General features: G+C 39.5%; 1 protein-coding gene across 1 annotated transcript in view; it reads left to right on the top strand.

Annotated features, from left to right (window-relative positions):
* The window catches only part of PRKDC (protein kinase, DNA-activated, catalytic polypeptide), a 123501-nt gene that overhangs the window by 3134 nt on the left and 107796 nt on the right, over window positions 1-12571 (top strand). Inside the window, exons 2-14 of the mRNA XM_025201027.1 lie at window positions 851-927; window positions 1045-1137; window positions 2837-2911; window positions 3752-3860; window positions 4798-4910; window positions 5654-5753; window positions 6260-6315; window positions 6409-6439; window positions 6834-6991; window positions 8038-8184; window positions 9439-9603; window positions 10738-10906; window positions 11269-11318. Coding sequence (XP_025056812.1) covers window positions 851-927; window positions 1045-1137; window positions 2837-2911; window positions 3752-3860; window positions 4798-4910; window positions 5654-5753; window positions 6260-6315; window positions 6409-6439; window positions 6834-6991; window positions 8038-8184; window positions 9439-9603; window positions 10738-10906; window positions 11269-11318 — 1343 coding nt within the window. The remainder of the gene's footprint in view (window positions 1-850; window positions 928-1044; window positions 1138-2836; window positions 2912-3751; window positions 3861-4797; window positions 4911-5653; window positions 5754-6259; window positions 6316-6408; window positions 6440-6833; window positions 6992-8037; window positions 8185-9438; window positions 9604-10737; window positions 10907-11268; window positions 11319-12571) is intronic.

Genomic DNA, 12571 nt, shown 5'->3' with positions numbered 1-12571 from the left:
TGGGCGAGACACTCACGGTTCCCTCCCACGCCCCACCCATCCAGGCAGCACCTGCCACAGCCCCAGCCCCACTCCTTCCTTCACAGCAGGGGCTTCAATCTGCCTTCCCTATACCCCTTCCCTCCCCCCCTCATCCTCCCCACAATAGAGGCTACTCTGTAAACTGCCAGGCTGGCCGTGTGCACGCTGTGTTTGCACTCAAGCATATGACATTTATCAGGGACGTTATTGGCCACATCAGCCAAAAAAAGACAATTGCCAATAATGTCAATTTTCTTTTTGTGGGTGCCGATGCAATTTGGACCTATGTATCAGTCCACCTTTAATTTTAAGGCATGTTAGTGCAACTCTACCAAAGACATTTGTCTATGGTATTAATGTGGTTTCAAATATCAGGTTAGGGCTGCTTAAAACGATTCATCAAAGTAATTAATAATGTATGATTGTGAAAGGTCCTTCTTGAGGATCAGCATAGACTTGAAGTCACTCTAACTTATATCTGCCACAGGACTGGGAGGTTTGTGCCACTCTGAGACATGAATATCTAACCCATTGTAGGTGAACTGAAAATTTTACAGATGGACCAAGGTTCAAGTATGGCAGCTCATACTTGCATCGATATCCCTGTAGGTTTCAATGGGACAATTTATGTGAACAAGGGCTCCAAAATAAGGATTTATTTTATCTGGAAAATTAGTTATACCTTGATGAGTACTAGGGCAAAATTTAGAAACTGGTACCCTAAAGAATGTCTAGTAGTATCTGTGCACCCTGGTTTCTGTGCCTTGGCTGTTTGGAAGGAAAACATTTGCTGGGTTCTATGTAGTATGACGCTTTGCTCTTCCTACAGCCTTGCAGTCTTCGTTAGTGTTTTCCAAAGACCAAGGATTACTTGTGTTTATCCGCAAATCTCTCAGTATTGAGGAGGTAAGTTCATCAACCTAATGTTTATTTCTTAAGAACTATTGTATGTTTCATCTTAATAATACATTGCCTTTTGAGAAACAGAGGACCTGTCTCTAAATAAAACCTTTGTTTTTTCAGTTTCGGGATTGCAGAGAAGAAGCCTTAAAATTTCTGTGTACCTTTCTGGAAAAGATTGGTCAGGGAGTTCATCCATATGCTTGTGATATTAAGGTTGGTGAAGGAAGAATTGATTTAAAATGTAAAAATGTCTTCCTTGTGCTCTTAATAGTTTCTTAATGCCTTTAAATTTATTCTACAAGCTTACAACCTGATGCGAACAAATCAGTTTTAAAATTTTCATGTAGTGCATTTCTTATCTACTTATATGGGAGTTGAAATAAATGAACCATTTTGTTTGATATGTTAGTTATGTCATTTAAAAATGTTGTAAAGTTTGGCAGTATTTGTTCAATTACTTTGAAGCTAGGAGAGTTAGAATATATTTCTCTCTCTAAAAAACTAGGCAATTTTGGGGTTTTTTTTAATGCAAGCTCATTGAAATAATGGGGGGGGGGGGCTTGATACTTTGAATCTTTCTATTCAAATGTCTAAATTCTAGGATTTTTTTTAGGTTTGATTATTCCCCGCCCCGAACTGCTGAGCTCCTGCTATGCTAGTTGGCAGTAGAAGTTCTGAGGATTCGTCACTTAAATTACTGGTGGCATCCCTGAAATAAAGGTGTTTGTTGAAAAACTCTTTGTAAACTCTGGGTACTAACCATCTATAGAATAGGAAAGCAGTTTAGTGTCTGTGTGGTCTGGGATCCATCTAGGCCCAGTGAGAGAAGTTAAGCCATGCAGGGGAATGATGTAGCTAATATTATGTCTGGCTTCCTTTGATTCCTCAGTCCAAATGTCCAGGTACCCCCTTGCAATTAAGACAACCTTCAACTTGAGTATTGAACAAGGCTCAAAGTCTTACCTCTGGAGCAATAGCAAGACATCCTAACTGCTCTGCCACTACACCTCTTTTGCCCTATGAGGATAGGGCAGAGTCTGAAGCAGAAAACCTTATTGCTTATTGGAGCTTGCATTTGTTAATTTTTAGGGCCCACTGTGAAGCTTTTGGAGTGGGTTTGATTCAGGTATGTAGGGCAGTCAGACGTTGAAAGGTTGTTCTTATGTTCTGGGTGAACATAGATTTTTATTCATGTCGCCTTTTCATGGAGAAGTCATGTATTTTTATTCTTATACATTTCAGTGTGGTAAAATATCTAATACAGGGGCGGGCAATTATTTCGGGCAGAGGGCTGCTTACCCAGTTTTGGCAAGCTGTCAAGGGCCGCATGGGTAGCCCCGCCAATTGACAGGTGCCTTGCCCCTTGACAGGTGCCCCACCCCCTGGTCACCATCTTGGGACCAATATCCCAATGTCTTGGGATCAATATCTCAGGGCCAGCACCGGTGGGGCCCAGAGCGGAGTGCAGGCTGGTAGGAGTCTGTGGAGCCGGGCTGGGCTGTACCTGCAGGGAGAGAGGGGATCTGGCCCGGTTCCATAGAGCCCCTGCCAGCTGGGATCCCCACCCCCTTACCTGAGTTTCGGTGTGGTGCAGCCACATGGTCCCAGGCCAGAAGCCCCTGCTGGGGCTTCCACCTGGGGGGGCGGGGCCAGGCAGGCCCGCCAGGCTTCCCTTGGGTCCTACTGCCCCTGGTTCCTGTCATTTTTGACAGGAACCAAAGACAGACAAATATTAATTTTCTAAATTTTTTTTAGGAGTCCTGTGGGCCAGATAGAATGGCCTTGCAGGCCGATCTAATATGATTGGGAAATAGTTGCTTTACAGAAATAAATAATAATAATAATGAAAAAAGTTATCTTAATTTTTCCTTTCTGTCTGTGATTATTTTGACTTTTTTTCCCCCCAACATAGCAAACTTGTATAAGTGTTTATACAAAAGATAAGATGGCCAAATGTAAAATCCCAGCTCTGGAGCTTCTGATTAAGGTAAACCATACTTTACAGTTCTTCATTGCTTCTACGGCTGTAAATAGATGCAAGTTTCAAACGCAGTTGAAGAGGAGGGGGAATTGTTGCTTGTGAGTGCCATAACAGTTATATTACAGCATCTTATATTTTCATGCTCTGATAGGAGCAGATGAGCCTTGAGTGAAATGGGGTTAAAGTTGCAATAGATTTGTTACATATGTATCTAGTCTTATGCATAATTTATGCATTAAAATTGAGAGAGATTTGAGGGGAAAAAATAATTTAATTTGGAATTGCCCTCAGATGCAGTAACAACAAATTGCTTCTGTAATATGATGCATTAAGCCTTTGTCGTGCCAACACATGCTTAACTTTATGCATTTCATGACTAGTCCCTTTTAAACAATATTCTTTGGATTCTTCTCATAACAACAGGATGGGTAGACATTTTAAATATTATGGAAATTGTTTGTAAAATTGAACATGCTGACGGGTATAATATCTACAACTGTTTATGGCTTTAAAATGCTTTTCTTTTGATAAAGCTACAGATAAAATATGTGTAAGTAGTACAGGAATAGAAAGAAACAGGTGCATGCTACCTACCATGTGCATAAGAAGATCATAAGACATTTTCATTATATAGACTAGTTGCTTGTTTGCCTGAATTTTATATTACAAGAAGTTGTGGCCAGATTTCTTTAACCTAATTCCCAAATCAGTGGGACCATTCATATACTTAAAGCTAAGTACAGTATTTAGTACTGTTGGAATCTGGGCCTTACCCAGATTGTATCAAATAGGAGAACAAGTAAAATAGTAGTGTTTGTAATGATGCTATCTCTTCTATATTTCCAGTTGCTTCAAAATGTTCAGTGTTCCAGTCTGATGGGAGAATTAAAAGTTGGAGAAATCTTTAACAAATTCTATGGTGAACTTGCTGGAAAAAGTAGGGTGCCTGACACAGGTAGACCTTAATTTTATTGGCAACATTACTTGTTTTATTTACTGTCTGTCATATTAATACCTAGATGGATTATCTCCTACAGAAATCTGAGTAAGATGGATTTATGTAACAAACACACAACTTTCACAAAATACTGTGTTTAACATCTCGTTACATATTAGAAGTCGGGTCCACTATTGAGACTTGTCAAATGCTCTGATTCACTAATAGAATATTGCGCTTGGGGAAACTACAATATACTATATGTTAGCTTTTCACAAGTGCTGTCTCAAAACATTATTAATAATGTAAGTGGATGGATAACATTAATTAAAGAAATCATCCTCCCTAGGACAAATCAGTGTCCTCAGGAAAGGCAACTGTTATGTACTGTATAATTATTTAAGTGTTCTGCTCCCATAAACCCTGATTGTGTCTCTAGAAAATCTGTACATATATGTACTCTAGCACTATGGTGATATCATCCATTAAATGCAATTTGTCTCTGCTTACAATTAAGTTCTAACAGGATTCTAAGTTATATATGTTTTAACACTGTGTGATGTTAGAACTTCTCACTGGTTAGGAACCCACAGCAACAAGGTGCTGAGCAATCTAATCTCTTGTTGTCGTCTTAGCCCTTGTGGATTTCAGCTTCATTTGGAGTGTTTGGCTTCTCGGAGGATTGAAATCACACAACTGAGTAAAACAAAGTGAATAACTTTAATAAATTAATTTTCACTATGAAAGTTAATGATAAATTTCAGATCAAATCATAGGAGAAAGTATGTGTTCTTAGAACACTTTCTCGTATGCCAGTCCTTACTCCAAAATATGACGGTGCCTGCATCCAAACTCTGTAAGTAGGGGGGAGCTTTTCTAATGATACTGCTGTTTCATGTGCAACAAAAATACTGAGTAACGTAATAATTTATATCCCTATTCTAATTACTTTTAGTGTTGGAAAAGATATATGAGCTTTTGGGAGTCTTGGGAGAAGTCCAACCTAGTGACATGCTTGACAATTCTGAAAAGTTATTCCGAGCTTACTTGGGAGAGCTCAAAACACAGGTATGATAGGAACCTGTTACAGGACTATGCCAGTGAGCTTTTGGATCTTTTCTTCTATTGGATTCTATTCTATATGATGAGTTCCTGTTCATACCAAGACAACAATATCTTTTAAATGATGTCTATAGCAATAACTATGAACACTCATACACTTTTAGAGGTTGTTAATAGGCATGGAGTGTCATGTGCTCATTGGCTGTTGAGTCTTGGGTAGGTTATAGCTGAAGGGGAAGGAACTAGTGGCCCCTTGTGCCACTGTTTTAGCTGGAAGAAGAGCATGATCCTCACTACCACTTATGGTTTAGGCAGGTGGTTGTCATTACTGTGCTATTGATTATTTGAACACTAGTAAGTTGAAGAACTCAATTGCTTTCCATTGTTCAGTAGGGTGACATCACAAGTCTGACTTAGCAAATACGTCTTTTTTCTGTATTTTACTCTTATAAGGCCTAGTCTTTGTGACACCAGTTTTGTTCCTATACGTACAAAGCTCTTTAGTGGACACAATGCTTATGCCAGGTAAGGAATTTTATGCAAGTATACTTATACTATCTTCCCAAATCACAGAAACTATTTTAGCAGGAGGTGTCTATACTGGTGTAACCATGTTGGGTAAGACACATCTAGTATGTGTGTCCTTTGTCCCATCCCTCATACTCCTAATTGACAGGCTTATGCTAGATGACTTGAGTATAAACTTCGCTTAACTGCAGCATAATATTTTCTTTAAAACTTGTTTTCAGATGACATCAGCTACAAGGGAGCCCAAGCTACCAGTAGTAGCAGGGTGTCTGAAAGGACTGACTGCGCTTCTGTATAACTTTACTAAATCCATGGAAGAAGGTACAGAATCTTTTGTATAGATAAGCTTTAACACTTGTAGAGCAGATAAGGAGCACTTGTTCATCCTGCTGTAAAGTTTGTTACTTGCAGCTATAGATGATTGCAAGCTATTGTGCATGCTGGTAAAACGCTGGCAGAACTGCTGCCTGCATAAGGCACCCCATATCATAAAACCTCTCTGGCACCATTATGCAAAGGGGAGACCCTTGATCGCATCCTTACCTTACACAACCACGATGAAATGCTCTTTTCTTAGCAGGGATTGACAACTACATTCTTCGTTAAAGTTAGAACATTGTGGTAATATGTAAATAGCAGATGACGCATATACTACCATGGCTGTGTTTATTAAAATGTAGGTCTTCAGCCAACAGAAGAAGACAGATGCTCTGCTTTGAGGAATGTGATATGTTGTCTTCGTAACAAAATTAGAATATTATTTTACCGTTTTGATTCTACCTTGGATATGGCCTAAGTGAAATGTTTCTTGATTGGTTGTTCCATAGATCCACGCACTTCAAAGGAGGTATTTGATTTTTCAGTGAAGGCAATCAATCCACAGGTAGATAATGTGTTTTCCTTTTGCATGTAATCTGTTCTGTACGCAGTTGTGATAAAAAGCAAGTCTTTTACAGTGAACCTTTTGCTTTTACAGGTTGACCTAAAACGATATGCAGTACCCCTAGGTAGGTGTCTTCTTGAGTGAGTTGTTTGCCATATTATTGATATCATGTTTTTCTTGGAGGAGACATGTTTCCCATTCTGCTGAAGAGGGTATTTGTTTTCTTCTTGTTCTCATAAGCAAACAAAGCATATTCTGCCTTTAGGCTAGAAGAGTAGAGCCCCTCTGTTGTATATTGGTATTTAGGGTATTACAAGGGAGCAACTAGCTGAGCAAAGCAAAATCTATTTGGCTGCCAGGTCAATGGGCTCTATGGGTACTGTAATAATGGAAAGACAGATTAATTAGGAGATATTTGATATCTCCTCTTGTCCTAATATAAACCTCTAGAGTGTGATCAGTTCCCAGAAGCTAGAACACAAATCCAGATTGTAATGAAAATTGTTTTTACTTTGCAGCTGGTTTGCGCATGTTCGGCCTGCATGCTGCTCAGTTTGGCACCTGTCTTCTAGATAACTATGTCATGCTGTTTGAAGTGATGTCCAAATGGTGTGGCCACACAAATGTAGATCTGAAGAAAGCTGGTCATTCAGCCCTAGATTCAGTTCTTAAACAGGTATTACTGTTCACATGGTTGCTCCTAGATTGTCAAGGAATTAAATTTCTAAAATAATAAGAGTATAGAAGTAGTTTTACATGGAAGCTCAATGGATAAGGGACATGTACAGTAGATGATATAGATGTTGTCTGTCATACTTGTGGCGGTCAAGTGGCAAGGCCAGAAGGCTGGGCTGTGGCCAGCAGCCCGAAACGGCGGGCGGGTACTTTTTGACCAACGGAGAGGAACTAGGCACCGAAGCGTATTGGTTGAACAAATAGATTGCTTTACTTACACAGCTGATGGTCACAGTGCAGGATGAAAACTGACTTGGATTACAGTTGCAAACAGGTACAGGGTTCGTTAGGTTGGTCTGCAGAGGTTTTCGGGCAGAAGTATTCAGGCCGGCAGTTGTCGGTTTACGTCTAAATTTTGGGTCGGTGACGGGGAGTTGTTCTTGGTAGGTGATCAGTCCACCAAGTTGCCTCTGAGGTGTTCTCTGAGGTCTCCGATTTGCTAGGTTGGATGCTCAGAGGAGTTCTCCTTAAAGTTTCTCTCTCACGTGTTTAGAGTTCTCCTTACTTTCCCACGTGCTCAGAGCTCTCCACGAGATGTACATGGAGTTCTCCAACTTGGGTGGAAACTGCTTCAACCTCTTATACGGCTAGCAAGCCAATCGCTAGTCGCCACGTAGGAATAATTTAGAACTGGCCAATAATAATGTGAATTTGCATATGAGTGGCGGGAACTTTTTTCTAAACTGTAATTTTCCACTATTGTAGCATTTGGTTACTGGGTTCAGGCATAGCGGAATTTTCCTCCATGACCTAGTTACTGCCACCAGAATGATTGACAGCAAAACTATGCCATATGTATCGAACCCATGGAATTTTCCTCTGTGCTATGTCATTTCTCCTCTGCTTTAGGCATCTAATTAATGGGTTCTGACAATACTATAGTACAGAATTTTTTAAAGGTGGCTTTCAGTATCATTTTTGTGTGGTTGTTTTTGTTTTGTTTTTCAAGTTTCCGGTAATCCTTAATTGTTTGTGTATAACCTGCAGATTTCTCTAATGGTGGCTAAAGATGCAGAAATGCACAAGAGCAAGCTGAAATTCTTCATGGAGCAGTTTTATAGCATCATCAGAAAAATGGATTCGAGCAATAAAGAGCTGTCTATTGCCATTCGTGGATATGGTCTTTTTGCAGCGGTATGGCAAAACTCATTCTCATTCCCTGGGATAGGTTTGATGTTAGGTTTAGGAATTGACATAGGCTATTGACATTTATGTTTCTTTTCATTAGAAGAGCACATTATGTAGGGAATACTTTCTCTTCTTTTTCTTCCTGAATTAAGTATGAAAAGGAGGTCAGTTATATAGTCAAGACTCATTTTGGCTCAGAATCACTGCTGAAGTTTTAGTGAACTCCCACTTTATTTAGTGGGAGGGCTTTCAAGATTGAACCTAAAGCCTTATAGTTATTTCTCTTCATATGTGATTTATGAAGATAGTAATGCCTTTTCCACTCCAAATTCTGGCCACATTCATCCAATTAAAGCTCCCTCTCTTCTAGTAGCATATGAGCTTTTTAGCCTTGACAGGTACTAAGGCTGGAGCTGTCTCTGGGCGCATCTACATAAGGCTCTAAATGTGCAGTAGACTAAATCTACTGCGTGTTAGCATGTCACAGTGAAAGCTGTGTTGGTACGTTAATGCGTAATACGCAGTAGTAGTAGTCTAGGCACTACTAATAAAGGCACTACTGCGCAATATTACTGGTTACTGCACATTGATTTCAGTACCTGGTAATACAGGTACTAAACTTAATGCGCAGTAACAACAGTGTATTAATGAATGAGTGGAAGCACCTATTGTGAGCTAAAATTAACATGCATTTATTACGGTAGGAGATTCCATTTTCTTTTTTACTTGGGAATTAGGGATTTAGGATGCTGCTCTTGATTGACTGTTAGGATATTAACAGTCCTGTTAACATGTTTTCCACATCTTCATGTTTGGAGAAATGATAGTAACTTTACAGCTGTCTCAATCCATAACAACTTTGGCAATGGTAAGTACATAGGGTATCCTTAAATTACCCTGCTGTTCAAGGTTACTTTACAAAGGGACAATTTTTTCTGCATTTCTGTATCTAAAAGATTAGAACTAAATTCTTAATTCCTTAGGCTGGATTGAAAAAAAACATTTAAAATGAAAGATCAAAAGTTTGTATGGTTGCAGTAAATAATGAAACATGCCTAGTTTGTTGGTTAAAACATAACTAACAAATGTTATACAAATTTATTATTAGATTTCTGCGAAGTTGCTAAGGAGACATCTTTTTTATTAGTTTGTTTTTAACTAAGATTATGCACTTACATATTTATTTTGTCTGTTTTTGCAACGGTTCTTTGCTTAACATTAGAAATAATAAATTAATTATTTTATTTTCTCTCATTAAAGCCTTGTAAAGCTATCAATTCTAAGGATGTTGATATCATGTATATTGAACTTCTTCAGCGCTGTAAACAAATGTACCTCACTGAGGCAGAGACAGCAGATGACAATGTGTATCAGCTACCAAGTTGCCTCCAATCCATTGCAAGTGTTATATTCCACCTTGATACAGTAAGTGGGCTATCTTCAGTCACACTATTTGGTACCTTTTTTGCTAGTAATGTAATGAACTACAGCAGAAGAAATTGACTTTTGCTTCTCATAAGCTCATAGTGACTTAAGCTCCTTCCTGCAGGGTAAGCTGAATAATGCTGTCACAAGATTTTCCTGTTAGAAAAATTTTCACTAAGAAAAGAAAAACATCGTTGTTATACTAAAATGCTAAAGTGCATCATATGGGGAAAAAAGCACACTAGCCATGTGTGAACAGGGTTTTTGTCCATTTAAAAAAGCTACATTAACTGGATATGGAGTTACTCTTTTAAATGTAGGCATATTAGTAACTATGTTAAGTGACAAACCACCACAGTTATGTCTACATTTTTTAACCTATGCTTTCTTTGTATAACATTTTCAGTTTTTCCTCGTGTATTGGACAGAACATTTTTTGTACTCAGCTTAATCTTTTTTTTTTTTTTTCCCTTGTACAGTACATTTTCTGGACCTTTCTCCCCTCACATACTCGCTGTATGAAACTTTTTTCTAGTAATAAAAACCCCCGCATCTGACCCCAAGCTGTACTAGGTCCACTACTATCCTTCTCCCTTTTGTCAGTGCTAATAATGCCACACTGACTCAGATATTGGGACTCGGTTATGATTTTTGGACCTCTTGGTTTGAATAAGGGCTCCCTTGGTACTAGTCATAGGTTGGGAATAAGATATGTGAAACAAGCTCTATTTGAGTATTCTAACTTCAGAATCGTTTAAACACAAATTAATTTAGATGTTTGGTTTGTGTTATAATCACGTGAAGCTTACACTTTCATAAAAATAGGAAATGAGTGTGATTTTTGCTTCTGCTTCAACTTTCCTTCACTCAGAAGTTGCCTTTCTGTTCCTTGAGAGGCATAATCTGTTCCCTGAAAGTTTCATTTACCTTCTGTTTTACTTGATCTTTTAAGTGAATGTCTGTATAACAGCTTACCATGTTGCTTGCCATCTTTGGGGAGTAGGCACTGGTGTAACTTTCCTCCCCTTTTATCTTTTGTAATGAAGTCTTTTATTGCTTGCATAGTTCTCTACTTCTGGGGAATATTATAATGAATGTCCTTATGTGACACTTTTTTGCTTTTATTTCTTTTAGCTTCCCGAAGTATACACTCCAGTTCTTGAACACCTAATTGTGATGCAGATAGATAGCTTTCCACGGTATAGTGAAAAAATGCAACCAGTCTGTTGCAGGTCCATAGTAAAGGTTTTTCTAGCCCTGGCAGGAAAAGGACCAGTTCTCTGGAATTTTATCAGCACTGTGGGTGAGTCTGTGATACGAAAACTCTCCCTCTTCCCCCCACACTTCCCCCTTCCAATAGTAAACTGACTTCAAGTGAGGTTTTATGGAGTAGTTTTATCTGCGATGGTTGCAGTGATGGTAGCCACTTTGGTTACCAGTCTGAGAATTCCTATTTTCTTGCTAGTAAAGGTTTGGGGTTCCAACAGGTTTCCTTAAGCATCAATATCAGTGGTAACTTTGAATGAAAACATGATGATGATCTAAAGCAAAAAAGTAAATGACACCATTACAAAGGTGATAGTTACTGCTCTTGTTCAGATTGAGGCTTTTCCAGGAAAAATAAAATTCCTTTTTCTCAGGTAAACTTTTTTTTTTTTCCTTCAGTGCATCAGGGTTTAATCAGAGTCTGCTCCAAGCCAATCGTGTTTTCAAGGGTAAGCTTATTTTTCAGATCCTTTAAGATACTAATTAGAAATGTTTCTAATTTTAAAAATTCAAAGGATGGAGTTAACTGCTTATAGATGGTAGATCTGTAAGGAGTTAACTGTTAATATGTTACGCTTCACTGAAAAGAATCTCTCTAAAATATGTCTTGGAGATAAAATAAAATGTAGGTTCAGTACATGATTTGGAAAAAATTTAAAGTAGCTAGTTCCCTTTGCTATCTCTAACAAGGTAAAACAGAATGCTGGGTGTTTAACCTTCTGATTTAAATCTGATTTTCAGTTACTGAAGTTATTGAGACTATATATATATGCCTGCTTATAGATTTCATAGATTTCTAGGGTCAGAAAGAACCTATTAGATCATCAATATTATATAAAGTAAGTATATATCTTAACAGTTATGAAAAATGTTTCATAGTTTTATAGTTGGTAGGGTCAGAAGGGACCTGAGCAGATCATCAAGTCCGACCCCCTGCCATGGCAGGAAAGAGTACTAGGGTCAAATGACCCCGGCATGGTGTTCATCTAGCCTCCTCTTAAAGACCCTCAGGGTAGGAGCCAGCACCACTTCTCCTGGAAGTTGGTTCCAGATCCTAGCTGCCCTGACTGTGAAGTAGCGCCTCCTGATGTCTAGTCTGAATCTACCCTCTGCCAGCTTGTGACTGTTATATCTAGTCACTCCTGGTAGTGCTCGGGGGATCAGGGACTCCCCCAATGCCTGCTGGTCCCCTCTGACTAGTTTGTAAATGGCCACTAGATCCCCCCCTCAGCCTTCTCTGGTGGAGGCTGAACAGGTTCAGGCCCCTTAGCCTCTCCTCGTAGGGCCTGCCCTGCTGCCCCCTGATCATGCGAGTGGCCCTCCTCTGAACCCTCTCCATGTTGTCCACATCCCTCCTGAACTGCGGCGGCCAGAACTGGACTCGGTACTCCAACTGTGGCCTGACCAGTGCCGCATAGAGGGGGAGGATCACTTCCTTGGACCTGCTTGAGATGCATCTGTGGATGCATGCCAAGGTATGGTTGACCTTCCTGACCACGACCCCACGCTGCCGGCCCATGTTAATTTTGGCATCAATAATGACTCCAAGATCCTTTTCTGCCTCTGCACTGACAAGAAGGAAGTTGCCCAGTCCGTAGGTGTGCTGCTGGTTCTTCCTCCCCAGGTGCAGCACCTTGCACTTGTCAGTGTTGAAACCCATCCTGTTCTCTTCCGCCCCCCTCTGTAACCTGTCTAGGTCCAA

The sequence above is a fragment of the Alligator sinensis genome, unplaced genomic scaffold, assembly GCF_000455745.1.
Source record: "Alligator sinensis unplaced genomic scaffold, ASM45574v1 scaffold615_1, whole genome shotgun sequence".
Taxonomy (NCBI): domain Eukaryota; kingdom Metazoa; phylum Chordata; order Crocodylia; family Alligatoridae; genus Alligator; species Alligator sinensis.
Note: the sequence above shows the minus strand (reverse complement) of the source record. Positions and strands in the feature narration are given on the sequence as shown.